Genomic DNA, 19,620 nt, shown 5'->3' with positions numbered 1-19,620 from the left:
ATTAGACACTTTTGTTTTATAGCAGGGGTGTCAAACTCACAGCCCATAGGTTGGATGCATCACACGCTGACCACACCGATGCCCAATTTAGCAAAGGGGGAAAAAGTCGCAATATGTCACGTGATGATGCCATGACGATGTGAGTTTGACACCCCTGCTTTATAGCTTTCCATTCTTTACGGAAATGGTGGAATCTGGAAGAAGGGCAGGGATACCCTATCTGGGCTGCAAATTCCAGATGACCATGGTATAGCAGGAAAGAATTAGCATTTGGTATCTCTTAGCTGTTATCTAGAGGTCATCCAGATTTTTTGCAGGGAAGACATGGTAACTCTAATAAAAATTTTCAGTTACCATTCAGTTTGTGGGAACAAACTCTACTTGCGCTTGCATTTTTTGCCATTTAGGTATAACTTATAATTGTTCATTCTACTTTCCTTTCCAAATTCAAATACTTCACTCTTTGATAAATTCATTTTCAGAGCCATATTCCTCAATGCATCATACAATCTCACTTTCACTGTGGGCCATTTGGGTTTTTAGCTAACTACACATCTATGATTACATACAAACATACATGCAATTGCAATGCTGACATCCCCACCAACAGACTTCTAATATTTCCACAAACAAGGAGAAATTGCACATCTTTATCTTCTGTTCAGCAATGAACAGAACATTTGCAAGCATTTGATTTATTTTCTCATAACCACTCCTTCCATTCGTATTCAGCACTGCATTCAGCAACCAACCTTCAACTCAATATTTGTGTAAAATATCTAATACATTGAAGCATATTAATTTTGTCACATACTTCCTTTAAATCAATATATAGATAATCATCACTTTTTTCACATTCAATCATCTTTTTCATTTCACAATGATCCACTGCAAAGCAAAAATCTGGTCTGCATAGCCTTTATAAGGGGAAAAAACCTGCACTACACTTTCCAGTTTTATACATAGTAACTTTTTGTACCCTTTTAATCAGGTCTCTGCTGTACCACATCCAAAGCACTTTTACAAATATGTCTCCTTGTAGTTTTGGCATTCATTCTTACTACTTTTCCCTTTAAAAATCAGGGGGAGTCTGCCAGCACTTTTTCTGACTAACACATTTTATTAAAAGGCATGTTCACATCATCCGCTGCATTGAATGATTTCACTAGTTTAGGATTTAATTGGAATGTGGGATGGGAGGAAATCCCAATTTTAGTCCTACACTGGAAGTACTCTAAGATCTGAATGAAGTGAACTTCAGCTAACAAAACTGTAGCTTTTAATACAACATGTTAGTCAGAAAGGCTGCTACTAGATCCTCCTGATTTTTGGCTACAATAGACCAACACTTCTCAATTTTGGCAACACTAAGAAGTGCGGACCAACTTCCAGAATTCCCCAGTCAAAAGAAACAAATTATCAAAAATACTTAATTCTTAATTAAAAGAAAATATCTGAAGATGTCAAAACCAAACTCTTTAGTCTTGAAAATAATCACTATTTCATAACATGCATTTTCCTGAATAGTTGCTGTTGTTCCTTCTTCATTTTTTCTTTAATTCAGTTTATCATTGAAATGCATCCAGTCTGCCAATCGTTTAGCTCTTCTTGTCAAAACAAACAGCTTAAGTAGCAAAAGAGGAAAGCTATGGCTAATTTGTGATATAAGTTACATATATGCCAATTTGGGAGTAGCAAATGAGTAACAGTGATCTTATTATTCAGAAAGTACAAATGACCTCCCTGAAAATCTGCAGATATGAGTAAATCAAGTCAACCAAGCTCTGCCCACTGAAAGAGAAGTTAGCAGCTCTCTAAGAAGAGAACGTAAGAGTGGAAAGAACAAGGATACTCACTATTCCCCAGGCTGTGTTCACTGCAAGACTCCATGAGTGGGATGCGTTCCTCGGCTTTCTGCCTCCCTCGGCACCCCTTCACTTTGGTGTCTGTATTGGCCTGAACCATAAGTGGCTCCTGGCGCTTTCGGCGTTGCTTCTTTTCAATGATACGGCGCTGAAAAGGAGTTCAGAGAGATTGTAAGTAAGGAAAAGTTACCATCTACTTACCTACAAAGATGCACACATAATTCATTTTAAAATATCTATTTTGACATTCAGTGACAGATCAGAATTCCATTTATTTATTTATTTTTTTCACTAATATTATTCTGGAAAAATCAGAGTCTGATTTTTTTAATCAAGTGAGTTTGGTCCATTGGCTGTGACAGGGATTGACTGATCCACTTGTTGCCCAAGCTTGACATCATGGGCTGAGAGAGAGTGACATCATGGCCTTTCATGCCAAAGGCAGGGCTAGAACTCAGAGTCTTCTGGTTTCTAGTCTGGTACCTTAACAACTAAACCAAAATGACTCCCTTCCTGAGCAGCCTATCTATCCCATAGGAAATTGCCATTTTGTTAACAAAATTTTACTGCAAAGAGGAAAATAATGTCATGCAAAATATAAAATACAGGTATCACATTAACTAAGATATTTAAAATGTGTTAACCGAATTATATCTTAGTTGCAGAGGTGTACTGTACGCCCATACTTAGCCATCCACATTTGTTTTGGATAGTGAGGTAGCATATAAATTATATAAATAAATGCAACCTACTTTCAATTTTGTAGGATTGATTTCTGATCAGACACAGAACTGTTTTTATCCAAGGAGCAAATATACTATGGCTTGCATTCTCTTCTTCTTTCTTCTTTCTTTTTCTTTCTTCCTCTCCTCCTCCTCCTCCTCTTATTCTTCTTTTGGTATTGCCACAAATAAGTATGATGTAGGTTTAATTTTAAAATAAAATAAAAGCTGAACTCAGCTATATTTTACAGGGATGTATCTCAGTCCACCTGATTGAGAAGATGCCCCATGAGTCTCTCTCACTCCCTAGCTCTGAACTAATATTCCTTGCTGATGTGGTAAGGTGGTATTATTTTTATTATGATGTTGTTGTTCATATTAATCATATTATATTTATGTATCACTTTTCCTCTCAAAAGAACCCAATATCTTTGAGTAGGAGCACTTTTACAAGATGGGAGTCCAAACATCAGGTAACAAACAAAGAGAAGAGCTGACTGGTGTTTTTTAAACACCACTCCAAGCAACACGATGGAAGGACAAACAGAGTTTAGAGTTAAGAGTTCTGTATCTTACCAGCAGTTTTCCTTTGGGCAACATAACATACTTTATATGACCATTGTTCCATACTGCTTTTAGCTTGCCTCTCTAATCTCTCATTGTGTCAGATGTTTCTCCACACCAAAAGCCATTTCTTCTCAGCTCAATACCACCATAGAATTTGTCTCAGAAAAGTCTTTTCCTACCAAAATACCTGGAATTCCAGTTTCTGCTTCCGGATCAATGCTGCCTCACCACTGCCATTGCTAGAAGGAAAAGAGATGCCAGTGTTAAAAGGTGAACTGGGGAAAGCACGGAGGCGGCGATACAGATTATGGTACATTTTAAGATGTGGCATCACTCTGCCAGCTCCAGGGCAGCCCCATCCGCTGACAGGTGGGCCCCCAGGATTACCTGCTTCCCAAAGATTCTGAATGCCATGGCATTGCAGGGACTTTGTGACCTCACAAAAGCTTCAAAGGCCATCCAGGTGTAGGTAGGGAAAATAATTTTTGTATCCAGACATCCCTCACCTCCAGTGTTCACCCCACCAAAAACTCATCAGTTAAACCGTTTCCCCCCGAAAATAAGACCTTATTTTCTTTTGGGCCCCAAAAACAGGACTAGGGTTTATTTTCAGGGGGGATTTTTTTTTTCCAGGTATGGAAGGCCCACTTCTTCTGCTTGCTCACGGTGGGATAGGAGGCCATGTGGCATGTTAGTGCCGCTAGCATGAGGTGGGGAAGTAAAGCTGCCCACATACCCTGCACCGCCTTACCTCAGGGCCCCCACAGTCAGGCCACCCATGCTCCAACATCTGCTCCAGTGACCCTATCCCGCAGGACCCCATGTGGCTACCGGCCCACCTCTGCTTGCTCGCGGCCGCAACAGAGCAGGAGACCAAGTAATGTGTTGGTACTGCAGCCACAAGGCAAGCCGAGCTGCCTCATGTGGCCTGCACCAGTTAACCTCAAGGCACCCACAGCCAGACCATCCACACCCCAACACCTGCCTTGCAGCCATGACACCAACATACCACTTGGCCTCCTGCTCTATTGCAGCCACAAGCAAGCAGAAGTAGTGGACCGGTGGCCACGTGGGCTCCTGCAGCACATGGCTGACAGTGCCACCATGGCAAGGCAGGTGTCAGACATGGATGGCCTGGCTGCGGGGGCCCTGAGGTAAGCCAGTGTTGGGCACGTGGGGCAACTCCATCTCCCCCACCTCTCCTCGTGGCCACGATACACACACACATATACACAGACACATATATACTGTTTTCCCCAAAATAAGACATCCCCTGATAATAAGCCCAATTGGGCTTTGTTCTGGGCTTTTTTCCTTTCTAACACCTAGCAAGCTCTAACTGCTAGGTGGGAGACCTAAATAGATCCATTTCTAGCTCGTTAGCTGTCATCAGTAGGCCACACCTAGAAAAAAGCCCAGAACCGAGTAGATGTGAGCTGGAGCTACAAAAAAAACCTTGGCTACGTAGGGAAAACCTGGCTAGAAGAAAAACACACATAAACCCTACGAAGAAGTAAGAAAATTGATACTGTGCCTTTACAGGGAGGATATGGGTGTGGCCTACTGATGACAGCTAACGAGCTAGAAATGGATCTATTTAGGTCTCCCACCTAGCAGTTAGAGCTTGCTAGGTGTTAGAAAGGAAAAAAGCCCAGAACCGAGTAGATGTGATTCTACTGAGCTGGAGCTACAAAAAAAAAAAAACCTTGGCTACGTAGGGAAAACCTGGCTAGAAGAAAAACACACACACACACACACACACACACACACACACACACACACATATATATATATATATATACATATACACATATACATACACATACATACATACATACATACATACATACACGTATCTTCCATTCTTTCTTCCCCAGGGTCCCCTCAGAACCTCCACAAAAGTTCAGGCCTCAAAGTCCTTTTGACAATCAAACTAGTATAAAATCAAAATACACTGCTCAAAAAAATAAAGGGAACACAAGCAGAAGACATCCGAGATCTGAATGAATGAAATAGCCGTATTAAATACTTTGTTACATACAGTAGTTTTGTGTTCCCATTACTTGTTTGAGCAGTGTATAAACTACTGTATGTAAAGAACAAAGTATTTAATACGGCTATTTCATTCATTCAGATCTTGGATGTCTTCTGCTTGTGTTCCCTTTATTTTTTTGAGCAGTATACATACAAAATACCGTGAAGGCCTCGAAGCAGAAGGCAACTACTCTAGAAAGAACAAAAATAATTAGATGTCCCACCCTAAAGTTTCACTGAACTAGAAGGCTAGACCAGTCTGCGATATTATGTTTAGATTAAAAGTACAATAGGTTAATGTGAGCTTCTAATGTCACAATATTACCATAACTGAAGTAGGGCAAAGTACAATTATTTTATCTGGAGACTGTTTGTTTGTTTGTTTATTCAATCTATAGGCTTCCTGAGCCCCAAAAACTCTGGTCAGCTTATAATTTAAAAAGTAAAAAAGGCAAATGTATAAATTTTAAAAAACCTAACTGAACAGGGACTCAACCATTTCCTTGACCCAAAGCCTAGGAGAATAAACAGATTTGCTTCTCAATTGTCATCTGAATGGGAGCCATGTTGATTTCTCAGAGGAATCATTCTACAGGCAGGCAACCGTGACAGAGAAGACACCAGAAGAAACTGTCAAATCAACAGATCAAGCGGAGATCACTCTGCTTGATCTCAACAGAAGGACAGAAACAACAAAAGGAGGCAGTTCCTCAGATAAAAATATCTTATGCCATGAAGCACCTAAATGCAGAGATATCCTATCAAAACCGTGGCATATGATTTTAGTACTCATATAAATGATGGAAGTTAAAATTAAATCCCAACAAAGCAAAAATAACTGGCATTCTGTTATTATCTTTTCCTGCATGAACTTCCCTTCCATCTTCCAAAGAAGTTTCCACCATTCCTGGGAAGAGCAGAGACTTTTTAGTTGTGGCCCTGAGATGGTGAAGGAGGCCTATCCAAATTCCATTTCTTGGTCTCCGGGAAAAACCTATTCAGCCATGTTGCTCTCTAGATGATTTGAGGGCCAGCTGGCCTCACAAAGTTATTCTGAGGATGAAATCCAGGAAGGTGGAATCACTCAGTCTTTTAATCCTTAGAGCAGTATTTCTCAATCTTGGCATTTCAAGATGTATGGACTTCAACTCCCAGAATTCCCTCAACCAGTTTGCCAGCTGGGGAATTCTAGGAGTTGAAGTCCATATATCTTAAATTTGCCAAGGTTGAGAAACATTGCTTAGAGAGGAGATAGAAATGTAATATATACAGTATATGAGACCCATTGTAGTGTTTATATGTAGCTACTTACTGATGTACTAAGAAAAAAATACAGTTTTCATTTTGAGCATCCATCCATTGGCCTACCATTGTTCCCACATGTATGCAAATTCCAGACTCCAGATCAGAATGGATTTTTTTTAATCACTTCCCATGCCAATCATCACACTGGCAATCCCATTAGTTTTTCAGTATTATTTCCAATTCTTTTTTTTTTAAGTGGCACATTGTTACTATTTGAAACCTGTTCTGAGTGGGTAGTAGATTCATATCTGATACAAGGACCAGCCAATCGGAGTATGGATAGCCTTTTGAGAAAAAGCAAATAGGAAGTTTGTCCTTTGCATTTTAAGTTGGTCACAACATGGACAGGAAAAAAAGAAAGAAAACTGATGCTAAAATAGGACTATCTTTAAAAATAAAGACTCAATCTTTCATAAAGAACTTTCCAATGCAAAATCTCAGCCTTTCTCATAGGTACGACATGACCCACATAGGCATTCCTTCCCAAAATATTAAGTACAGATAGTCCTTGCTTAACAATGGTAATCGAGACTAGTATTTCCATTACTACATGATGCAATTGTAAAATGCAATGTCATACGAGCATGCTGCTTATCAAAGGGAGTTCTAGAAGTTACCAGTTACTATTAAGTGAATCATCATAAACCATTAAGCGACCATCTCACATGATGTTGACTTCTGATTTCCTGCCATCTTCCCCAGTGGCTTTGCTTGTGGGAAGGCAGTAGGGAATATCACAAATTGCAATTATACAATCACAGAATGCTGTGACAATCAGAAATCAAGGCCAGTTACCTACTATCTGGATAGGCAGATGGTAGGCACCATGTGATCCCGGGAGTGCTGTAACTTTAAGAAACAGTTGTACCACTTGTTCAATGCTGTTGTAAGTTCAAACAGTCGCTGAACAAGTGGTTGTTAAAAAGGACCACCTTAATACACAGGGCTAGACTCTGCTACCATCAACAAATTTAAACATCCATTCCCACCATGTCTTTATTGTTATCTTCCTTACCTTCCAGGTGAAGATGTAGTTGAGGATTCCATGATGCTGGGGGAAAATAATCAGTACAGAAAAATCAAATCATGACTATTAAAAAGGCTTTTTGAATGCTAAATCAGCTTCATACAATAAAATAAATGACTAGATTCTTCTGTTTTTATCACAAATATTCAGTGCTCCTTTTTCAAGCAGGCCACATCTATAAAGCTCTAAGCTATACTAATGTAACCATAGGTCTATAGTATTACATTTGGGATGCAGAAATCCTACAGATCACTAGACGACAGCAATGTAATGTGTAATGTTATGTTCAGAGCCTTACATTTCATGCATGTAAAAAGACTGAGCTTAGCTGCTAAGGTTGTGACCTTGACTTTTTTTCCTTTGCTTATCATTTAAAGGTACAGGTAGCCCTCAACTTACAACCATACGTTTAATGACCATTCAAAGTTATAATGACACTGAAAAAAGTAACTTATGAACTTTTTTTTTACATGACCATTGCAGCATCCTCATAGTCACTTGATCAAAATTCAGACGTTTGGCAACTGACATGTTGTAGTGTCCCAGGATCATGCAATCACCTTTTGTTATCTTCTGAAAAGCAAAGTCAATGGGAAAGCCTGATTCACTTAACAACAGTATTATAACAACAACTGCGGTGATTCGCTTAACAACTGTGGCAAGAAATGTCACAAAATGGGGCAAAACTCAATTAATTGTCTTGCTTAGCAACAGAAATTTGGGCTCAGTTGTGGTTGTAAATCAAGGATTACCTGTACATCCCACAAAGTCCATCAGTAAAAGTTTGTATGCCTTTTTTAATGTCAAGAGAGAGAATGTGTTTAAAGAAAAGTTTAGCATTTTAAAAAGGGTGGGAAAAAAGGGTATTTTTCTTTGTAAGGTCAAAGAATTTGAAAGAATATAGTGAACTTTGCTAATAAAAATGATGGTAGTTCACAAAGATTATTAATGTCAGCATTCCAAGTAATGCACCCATAGAAAGTAGAATTCCGAGGCAGGTGGATTCCTCAAAGAACAATTTATTGGATAAAGCATATTGGCATAACTGATGAAAACCAAATCTGAAAGTTCCTGCAGTTTTCATTCAGTGAAAAATGGAAGTTCCCCCTTTCCCACAAGTCATCCATCACATTGTCCAATAGAGGTGCTGGCTGGTTGCTTGGTTACTCTACTCCTCCTCCTCCTTCCAGCCACCTGTTGAAACGTTCTTGGTTCCCACAGGAAATTTTTTTATTTTGGCTACAAACCCTAAGTTATCTGTTTTCCTCCTCCCTCCCATCCAATTAGGACTTGGTGCAAACAGAAATATATACTATTTCCATAGCAAGGAAGATAAAGCAGAAATGGTTAAATTTATCCTTTTATTCAAAGAGGAGAATATATTTAAGTACATTTTTCACTTGGATATCACTTCTGGATTTTATGCTTGTGATAAAAAGAAATGAAACTTTGACTTTGGTTTTGTTAATTAGATAGATTTGTCATTATAGAAATAGCTAGTTATATACTGAACTAATGTGTAAAAACAAAACACTGAGGCTGGAATGTTTTTACCTTGTACTGTGCTAAAAGGAGTCAGAAGTCAATGCCTTCTTTTTTCTTTTTTCCCTTATACCTCACACTTTCTTTTCCCGTCTTTCTCCTTCTCCTACTCTATTTTTCTTTGTATTTTATATGAGGGAGAGAGGGAGGGAGGGAGAGAGGGAGGGAGGGAGGGAGGGAGGGAGAGAGAGAGAGAGAGAGAGAGAGAGAGAGAGAGAGAGAGAGAGAGAGAGAGAGTGAGTGAGTGAGAGAGAGAGCACTATTAAAGTGAAAGTATTTCCACCACTGAAAACTTGGTAACTTTTTATTGCATAATGTGAAAAGACACTCTGGAAAGATCTTGCTTTCTGTAGAAGTAGTTGCCAAAAGCTTGATAATATGTGGGAAATTCCTTTAACTACAGGGACTCATCCAGGCAGATGCCAGGAGTCAAGACGAACTCAAAGGCACAGGAGCCCAATCCAAACACTGAACAGACATTGAGGAATTGCTGTTCTGTTCTTATTTGTTTCACATTGTTTCTACCATGTCTCCAGATATATTTTGAATTCCCCTTATACATATATATATTCATACATGTTTCTCCTTGGATCTGCCTCTTCTTTATAATTTTTGGAACTAAGGGAGTTAATTGAAGTTACCTAGGTGGCCCAAAAGAAAATCGACACAATCCAATAGAAATCCAGTGAAGTGAAAAAGTCTTGAAAATTGACATATTTACCCTTTTAATTTCCAGCATGCACATTCCTGGAAGTAGTGATAAACCAGATATTCCCTTTATTCAGATCTGATTTCTTGGTTGATAATGCTCAAAGCAGAAGTTCAAACATTAATCAAGTTGTTACAGTCCATTAAAATCTATCCTAGCAACTCCTAACAAAGGCAATGTAACTCATGCTCAGTTTAATTTTGAAGCTAAGAAGTTGCCAGAACAAATCTTTACAGAAGGATTTCAACTGTGGGAGGATTCTAACAGATGTTCTTGTATATAATATCTGTTCCTTTACTTAAGGTGACTTCATAAGCTCTATGTATATATAACTAAATGAACCAGGATCTTACTAGACATAAGTGATGCCTGGAGAATATTTTTGGCCCAGAAAGGCTGTCATAAGAGATTTTAAGGAGTTTTGTGAAGCAGGGAGAATGAAACATTTAATCTAATCATTTAGGGGAAAAAACTCAGGGGAGAAAATTTCAGTCAAATACTTTCTCATTAATTTAGCAGCTGTCCCAGAATGTGGTTGAGATCTACAGATGGATACCAATACTGTATAAATAATGTCACTGAAGACTTCAGTTCCCACCAACCCCAGCAAATTTTATAATTATTAAGGGATTGTGGGAGCTGGAATCCAAAACTTTTACACGGTTGACTGTTCCTGCCCAGCACTCACTTATTTTGAGCAATTAATTTGCTTTTTTTTCTGTTTTGTTTAAAGCATGGGTGTCTAATCTTGGCAACTTTATGACTTATGGATTTCAACTACCAGAATTTCTCAGTAACCCTGGCTGGGAAATTCTAGGTGGTGAACTCCATAAATTTTAAAGTTGCCAAGGTTGAGCAGCCTTTTAGAGAGTTAATATAAATTGTAAAATAGGGAAAGATTTATTATCATCCCAATCTAGAACATTATAAGAGGTTCTGACACTTTCGTGCCTCACATGTTTTTACTATGTACTTACTTTGATGGGATTTGTAATCTATAAAAAATGAATTTCAGTTTCCATTTCTCTTCCACATTTGTTATTATAAATTACAAGTGAAGGGTTCTCCAAAATAGCTCTAAATCCTTTTTTAAAATTGTAATTCAATACAAAAAGTTTGCAGGAACTCTTAAATAGTGGCTCCCAGAGATAGGTACAATTCTAATTTGTATGGTATCATTAATTATTATTACTATTTCTTCTAACTATCAAACATTATCAATTACATAGGTTTGAAATATATAGCAAAAATCCACAAAGAAGAAAAATAAATCCAACTGCAAATCCTAAAGTCAGTCCCACCCCTCATATGGGTTGGCTTGGAAGAATGTATTTCAAACACTTTGGAGAGACAATGGGATTGCCAATATAGTAGTCATCATTTTCTTTAAAAAACAAACGATCAGAGAACTCAATCAACCCTTTTTAATGGTTTAAGATTTCAGGCTATTTCTACCCAATTCAGGATGAACAATTGCAGAAAGCTGGAACCTAAGGCTGATACTGAAAGAGACCTTCTCAAGATGAATAAAGAATTCAGGATGGATTAAAAACACAAAATTGTGACATTTTTTTCTTATGGGTAAATATTGAGTTGGTGTGGGGAAGTAGAGGAAGAGGCAATTATTTTCTGCTCCAGTGCTTTTCTTACCTTAGCCAGTTAAGCCCAAAGACCTACTTTTTACCCTCAGCAATAATCACAGTAGATCTCAGACTGTAGATGTTAGAAAGATTTACAAAGCTGCCTTATGCTAGGTCAGGCTTGGTTTATCAAGCTTAGTATCGTTAATACTGCACATGGGCTTTTCCCCACAGGCATCCAGCTGCCGCACAAACATGCTCTGGCAACACTTTGTCATTGTGACCCTTGACATTTCTTTCCTCTTCTCTCCAGCAGTGCCTCAATTTATTCTTGGTTTCCCTGTTATTCTGGCACCAACCAAGGGCATCCTTCTAACCTCGGCAACTTTAAGATGTGTGAATTTAATTTGTTGATAATATTCAATAAATCATCTCCAGTCTTGGAAAATCAATACAAAGACAGTATAGTTCATATTGAAGCTTGAAGAATCAACAGCCTAGTTCATTCATATATATTTTTAAAACTCCCTTTTTATGACCCTATAATCCCTTAATTTGCAGTACAGTCTAGCTACTGGATGGACGGATTGATGGATACTGTATGTGAGAATTAAAAACTTTTGTAGTCTTCTGGAAATTATCTATATCTATATCTGTATCTGTACCTGTATCTGTATCCATATCCATATCTACCTACCTACCATGTATATATATATTATGTTTATACGTAGGAAGAACTTGGCTAAAGAGAAATACACATTATGTGTGTGTGTGTGTGTGTGTGTGTGTGTGTGTGTGTGTGTGTGTATACACAATTTTACGCGGGAGAAAACCCGAATAACCAAAGACCTACATACAAATACCCGCGAAAACCTATATATATATATATATATATATATATATATATATATATATATATATATATATATGTATATAATGTGTATATAGATCATGTATATATGTTTATGTAAGTTTTCACGGGTATGTATGTGTGTATATTTAATATTTCGGGTTTCTTCCCGTGTAATTGTGGATATATCCCTAAAAGGGTAGAAGCGATGTTTCGACAGAATCCCATCTGCCATCATCAGGCTTATGTCAGGAGTCTTGACATAAGCCTGATGATGGCAGATGGGATTCTGTCGAAATGTCGCTTCTACCCTTTTAGGGATATATCCACAATTACACGGGAAGAAACCCGAAATATTAAATATACACATCATGTGTGTGTGTATATATATATATTGTGTATGTGTCTATATATATATGTATATGTATGTATGTATGTATGATGTATGTATGTATGTGTGTGTGTATATATATATATATATATATATATATATATATATATGTATGCATATTCTTTCTAGCCAGGTTTTACCTATGTAAACTAAGTTGTTCTACAGCCCTGGTTCTGTGAAATCTCATTCACAAGAACCAGGGCTGTAGAACAACTTAGTTTACGTAGGTAAAACCTGGCTAGAAAGAATATGCACATAAAAGCCTATGAAAAAGGAAAGAAGATATATATATTTTCCCAGAAGCTTACAAAAGTTTTTAATCCCCAGAGTCTAAAAATAACAATAAACAATAATGGATAAAAAATACCTTTAATAACTATAAAGATTGGATTGATAAAAACTAGACTGGAATTCTGCTGTGCTCCAAAGTGCCGTATTCTTCCTGTGCTATGAGTCCCTTTGCCTGAATCACAGGTTTCGTTTCTGATTCCACTTGTAGATCTCAGGGTTTGAGTAAAAAGCTCAGCAGATTCTACATGCCTGAAATCTGCCCATTTCTACCTTAGATGGCAGACTTCGCAACAGTGCAACCAGTTTTGCCCTTAGAAGTTTTTTTTTAAAAAAAACATGACCTCAGGAGACTAAGAGTGTGGATTAAAAGCATGAAGGTTTGGTAATAGCAGGGCTGTCCAGTTCAGGCATCTATAGTTATCCCAAGATGGACAGGGCATTAGAGATTAACATGAATAAAACCTCAGAGGCACACACTCACACACATAGATAGAGAGAATGCTCTCTGTAACTTACATCTTGTGTCTCGGAGAGGACTGCACTAAAATAGGCTCCAACTGCAACTGAAAGTGGGGAAAAAGAAAGAGATATTTAAGAATATCTTGCAAAATAGTTTTCCTGCACCTTTAAGTACGGCCCAGCAATTTGATCTCTGACTCAGAAAGTGCCTCTGTTCTAAATCACTGAACTCTACTCCTCTTTGAAGCAAAAAGTCCTTGCTTTCTTCTCTTTCTTTTTTGTGCCTGTGTTACAAAGCTCCAGAATCCATGATTGCTTCTGTGCTCAGCCACTTTTGACGCACACTAAAAACATGTTTCAAATATTTGTATCCCACAGTTTGCTATGGAATGCAAACAAAGCTAACTGAGCGATACAACAGAATCATATTCAATCCCAAAAAAAGCCAGGTTCCCTTTTTACTTACCCTCTTTCTACAGTATCCAGTAATCCCAGTTCTCAAATCTCAAATCTCCAAGTTAGATCCTGCCCTCCCTCCCATTTTTTTTCTCTTTCTCTTTCTCTCCCTTCCCTTCTTTCTCTCCCTCAGTTCTGACGTTGCCTCCAAATTGCAGCTGGCTCAGTGGGAGGGCAGTGGATGGTCCCTCCTCCTCTCCCACCAAAACCGGCATCGCATTCTCTCCTGCTTAATCAGCTTTGTCTGTCTTAAGTCTCCAGGTCTTATGGCTGGCATAGAGTCTTCTTTATGGAGACTTTGGAGTTTGTATATATAAAGGCCTACTGTAGACTCTGCCAGTAGGCACATATTTCTCTACACCCTGTTTGAATATACGGTACTTAAAAGTAAGAGAGAAAGTGGGTATGTGAGTGATTAGCTTCAGAAATCCACGTGGGTACATTTGTATTTAGATAATTAGGTTCCCCAACGTCCCTGGCTGCACATAAGATCTTAGTTATGCAAATAGTGGGAAAAAACAATTGCAGGCATATTGTATATTCATTCACCTACGTGTGAACATATTGCCTTTCTCTATGAAGGTGCATAAGAGTATTGAGGCCCAAAAAGGGAGGGGTATTTAATTTGGCCACACAACCAGATGCAGAAATTATGTGCAAATGAACATATATGAACTCAAAGCATCATACAGTTGTTAAGCATCATGATGCACATATAAGCAGCTTTGAGTAATTGGCATAATTGGCATTTCAATGGCTTGGATTCAGATTGAATTTTTACACAGCCAAGCTGATACAATTCAATAGCCCATTTTGTTTTTCCTGTAGAAGTTTCTGCAGATTTAGGAAAATACTAGAAGCTGGGTCAAGGAATCCCACTGGCTATGATGGAAGGGAGGAATTCCTGAAAAAAACAGAGGCATCTTCTGTGACATTAATTCTGCTCCTACAAAGAATTTCCATTCAGTTTTCAGACATTCCTTCTCAGCTCTGTAGCTGACCTAATTCAGGACTCTCCTAATATATGTGACTGACTATCATGGCAAAATAACAGAATAATAGAGTTGGAAGGAACTCTATTCTAGATCTTCTAGTTCAGCTCCCTGCTCAAATAGGAAACCCTAAACCATTTCAGACAAATGGCGTACAATCTCTTCTTAAAAACTCCAGTGTTGGAGCATCCACAACTTCTGGAGGCAAGTCGTTCCACTGATTGTTTTAACTGTCAGAAAATTTCTCCTTAGTTCTAGCTTGGTTCTCTCCTTGATTAATTTTCATCTATTGCTTCTTGTCCTGCCTTCAGGAGCTTTGGAGAATAGCTTGGCTCCCTCTTCTTTGTGGCAACCCCTGAGTTATTGGAACACTGCTATCATGTCACCCCTAGTCCTTCTTTTCATTAAACTAAACATACCCGATTCCTGTAACCGTTCTTCATACATTTTAGCCTCCAGTCTAAACATCAACTGTGTTGCTCTTCTCTGTGTTCTTTCTAGATTCTGAATATCTTTTTATATCATGGCGATCAAAACTGGATGCAATATTCCTAGTGTGGTCTTACCAAAGTAATATTAACACTTCACATGATCTTGATTATATCCCTCTGTTAGCTTTTCTGGCAGCTGCAGCACACTGCTGGTTCATATTTCAGTGATTGTCCACTAGAACTCCAAGATCCTTCTTTCATAGTTACTACTGTTGAGCCAAGTACCATCTATTCTGTACCTATGCATTTGGTTTTTCTTGCCTAAATATAAAACCTTACTTTTCTCTACACTGAATTTCATTTTGTTAGATAGGGCCAGTGTTCAAGTCTGTCAAGATCCTTCTGTATCTTGAGCCTATCTTCTACAGCAGGAATGTCAAACTCAATTTCATTAAGAGCCACATCAGGGTTGTGTTTGACCTTGGCGGGAGAGGGGTGCTGAGTGGGCATGGCTGGGGTGGGCATGGCCAGCTTGACGTCCTGCAGTCCTCTACCAGTGAAAACGGAGCCTGGGAGGGTCCTCCCAAGCTCCATATTCGCTGGCAGAAGGCTGCACAAGGCCATTGCAGCCAAAAAACGGAGCTCAGGAGGGCTGCACACGGCCCCACTGAGATCCATTTTCATTGGCAGAGGCACCATAGGCTGGTCCTTCGCTGTTTCTAGGATGGCCCTGCGGGCCAGATCTAAGCATCCTGCGGGCTCATTTGGCCCACAGGCCTTAAGTTTGACACCCCTGTTCTAGACTATTGGCTATTCCTGCTAGCTTGGTGTCATCTGCAAATTTGATGAATTGATGGCAAAATGACTCCATACCAGTCACATGCACATTCATACCCAGTATTAAATGTTCAGGAAATGACGATGTGAATGTCTTTACATCATCAGCTTTATCTATTGTTGTACTTCAAATTCCCATAATCCCCATGAATTTCGGAATTGCAGAGCAGAGCTTGGGAAATATTGTCTTTATTTTCACTTTAAACCAGTGTTTCTGAACGTTGTCCATTTTAAATGTGGACTTCTTCCTAGAATTCCCTAACCAACTATTCCCTAGCCAGGAATCTTAGAAGCTGGAGTCCACACAACTAAAATGTTGCCAAGTTTGGAACTGATTTAATCAAAACAAATGTTGTGCTATACCTGTCCAATTTAAAATAAAACTTTACAAAAAGGCTTATTAATATTTGGATGGGACACCCACCATGAAATCCCAGGATGGCATACTCTAATAAGAAGTTGAACAAACATCTCAGAAGAAAGCAATAGCAACACATTTCATTGCCATTAAAACAATGTGTTTCTATAATATGACAAGGAGCCAAGCTTGTCTAAAAAGAACTTTACTATGAAAGTCTCTGGTCATTTATAATTTTGTATCCTGTTATCGTAAGCAGGTAGTCTGTCTATTTATCCAACCATATTTCATCAAGAGAAATATCTTCCCCTTATTTACATTACAGTTATATTGTTGGATTGGACTATAATCTCATAATTCTGTCCCAATCAATATCTCTAAGAGGCTTCGAAACATAAATTTAAGATCCCTGTTTTTTCTTTTCTTTTTTTCTTTTTTTTAATTTGATTTATATGCCGCCCTTCTCCGGAGACTCAGGGCAGCTTACAATGCGTTAAGCAATAGCCTTCATTCTTTTGTATATTTTATACAAAGTCAGCTTATTGCCCCCACAAACTGGGTCCTCCTCCTGGGTTCTTGTTGCTGACGTCTAAAATCTGATATTCAGAGGCATCTCTGAATATGTGAATTTCCCTCAGGTCTAAGATGTATTCATCAATGTAGTTTCAGTTCATTTATTTAACCCTTTTAAAAAAATCTATCGTGACTACTAATGACTTAGATTATGCATTTATATTTTCTAAGTTTCACCCTGTGCCATGTTAAGTACATACTTTTGTTAGCCCGACTGCTGACCTCTTTAATTAGGAAAACCCAAATTCTAGAAATGAATAAGTAAAAAAGAAAGTGTATCTAACTACTTTCTTAATCTTGCTCATAACTTTACAAATTGTTATCAGATGAGTTCACATTGTGCCTTAATGTCATATGTCTTGTCCTTTGTCTTAGAGTAATGTGCAAACCCACTATGGTTTGTAAACTGAGCTTATAACTTGATATTATGTGTGAAATCAACTACTAGGTTTATTCAATTGTGTATTTAAAAAAGACGTATCTTAGAACACTATGTGAACACAGTAGTCATGTTTCTACATAAGTCTTTTACGTAGTGTCCCATATGTACTTGAACTCAAATAGAAAAATAAGTATTTCTTTTTTTTCCCTTTCATTAACTTACCTTATCTGGAGATTTTAGCCTTTTTGACATGCTAATATCATCTTCCCAGTGGAGCATGGCCATTGCACTTCGTTATCCTATAATCCTAAAAACGTATTTGCCAATATATTTTTGCAAAGCAGCCTTTGCTGCTTTAAAAAAAAATCCCTCAGGAAATAGACCAGTTCAAGTTCAAAAGTTGCTATTTTACTTAACTTTCTCCCTGCTAATTATGGTAATATTTTTATTTCTACAATTCACTGAAGCTGCTTTATGCACTTGTGTATCTAATGTTAAGGGCTAGGGCTGCCAAACAGGTTACTGTTTTCTTATTGAACAATGGGTAACCATGACAGTGCCAGCCAGTTACAAAGGATTAAAAATGGTGTTCTGTTCTGGAATGATGAATTCCAGAATGTTTATACAATGATTTTCACAATTCCCCTAAGGCAGTCTCCCACAACTGTTACCTTCCTGCAATTATCCAGATGGACCACTTCAGTTTCCATCAATCCTGGCCAGTATAGTTGTTGTCATCAGGATGAAAAACACTATTCTAGAAAACCAATTTTAGCATAGCGTGACCTGATTTTTATGGCTCTTATGTGTGCTAATTTTGTTTGGATTATATCATTTGTCTACCATCAATTTTCTTCTCTTTTTTCTCCTTTCTTTTTGACCCTTCCTCCCCTGAAACAAACTACTTTTAGCTGGATCACCTTCTCATAGCTGTGACTGATCCCTGCATTCCTCTCTTCCATCCTGTGCTTCTTGGCTGTTTTGCTGTCTGCTTTTGCAATGGATTATTTGCAGATATAAAACAAAATAGAACGCTGATATAATTTTTCGTATACAGATAGTCCTCGACTTACAACAATTTGCTTAGTGACCATTCAAAATTACAACAGCACTGAAGAAAGCAACTTATACTGTTTTTCAGACTTATGACTGTTACCACATCCCAATGATCACATGATTAAAATTGAGATGCTTCGCAAGTGATTCATATTTATGATGGTTGCAGTGTCCCAGGGTCATGTGGTCATCTTTTGTGTCCTTCTGACCAGCAAAGTCAATGAGGAAGCCAGATTCACTTAACAAGCGTGTTACTAATTTAACTGCAGTAATTCACTTAACAACTGGGGCAAAAAAGGTAAGTAAAATGGGGCAAAAGGCAAGTAAAATGGGGCAAAATTAATTTAACAAATCTCTCACTTCGCAACATAAATTTTGGGCTCAATTGTGGTCATAAGTCAAAGACTATTTGTACTGTATTTTTCTATTCTTTTACTATCCTACCCACACAATCCCCTGCACAAAAAAACCCACCAAAACTTTTGGACAACAACCCACTTATAGGCCTGCCTGGAACTGCAGAAGTAGAAGCAGATTGTAAAGTCTAATTCTCAGATTCCATTTTAAAACTGGACCGGATGGCTTAAATCATTATTTCTCAACATTAGCAGCTATGAACTTCAGTGCCCAGAATTCTTCAACCTGCCCTGGGGAATTTTGGGTATTGAAGTCCACACATCTTAAAATTGCCAAGTTTGAAAAACATTGGTTTAAAAGGTATATCCTGCCCCTCCTGATGCTTGCTTTTTATGTAACCTAAGACAGAACTATGGGAAATCCAAATCTTCAATTCCCCACCTTTTAAGAATCCGTTTTGAGATTTTTCTTTTGGATAAATTTAAATCTTAAATAAAAAAAAAAATCCTGTGCAGTTTTTAATTAGAGCTATTCCATTTGGATAGCAAAAAATCCGGACAGCACATTAGATGATAGCGATTATCTGGATTTTGGTAACCCAAATTGGATAGTTCTATTTTCATGCACCTTGAACATGCTCAGGAGCAGGCTTGAGTCTTGCTTTTTTCACCCAGCCTTCAATTGATTTCTTGAATTCAATGAAAAACAAATTTATAAAGAAACCCTGTCACGGATTGTATACCGACACACTATATTCCGTGAACCTGTATCACTTGGTGGTGGGGGAGGATTCTTCGCGGAAAACTGTAAAAAGGAAGAATGTTAGGAGCGTTCCT

General features: G+C 38.2%; 1 protein-coding gene across 6 annotated transcripts in view; it reads right to left on the bottom strand.

Moving 5' to 3' along the window:
* The window catches only part of TULP2 (TUB like protein 2), a 35,440-nt gene extending 15,848 nt beyond the window's left edge, over positions 1 to 19,592 (bottom strand). Inside the window, exons 1-6 of one of the 6 annotated variants that reach the window (XM_087893919.1) lie at positions 19,226 to 19,592; positions 17,594 to 17,678; positions 13,400 to 13,446; positions 7,509 to 7,544; positions 3,342 to 3,393; positions 1,857 to 2,013 (exon numbers count right to left, since the gene is read on the bottom strand). In XM_087893919.1, coding sequence (XP_087750045.1) covers positions 1,857 to 2,013; positions 3,342 to 3,393; positions 7,509 to 7,544; positions 13,400 to 13,446; positions 17,594 to 17,656 — 355 coding nt within the window. In that variant the 5' untranslated portion in view covers positions 17,657 to 17,678; positions 19,226 to 19,592. Of the gene's footprint in view, positions 1 to 1,856; positions 2,014 to 3,194; positions 3,522 to 7,508; positions 7,545 to 9,074; positions 9,182 to 13,399; positions 13,447 to 13,808; positions 14,106 to 17,593; positions 18,410 to 19,225 lie in introns of those variants that run through there. The other 5 variants (XM_060692781.2, XM_060692782.2, XM_087893920.1 and 2 more) reach the window with 5 other exon arrangements.
* Positions 19,593 to 19,620: the final 28 nt, after the last annotated feature.

This window comes from Pantherophis guttatus, chromosome 4 (assembly GCF_059756535.1).
Source record: "Pantherophis guttatus breed Tessera chromosome 4, ASM5975653v1, whole genome shotgun sequence".
NCBI classification, from domain to species: Eukaryota; Metazoa; Chordata; class Lepidosauria; order Squamata; family Colubridae; genus Pantherophis; species Pantherophis guttatus.
This window is presented reverse-complemented; position numbering and strand designations above follow the sequence as displayed.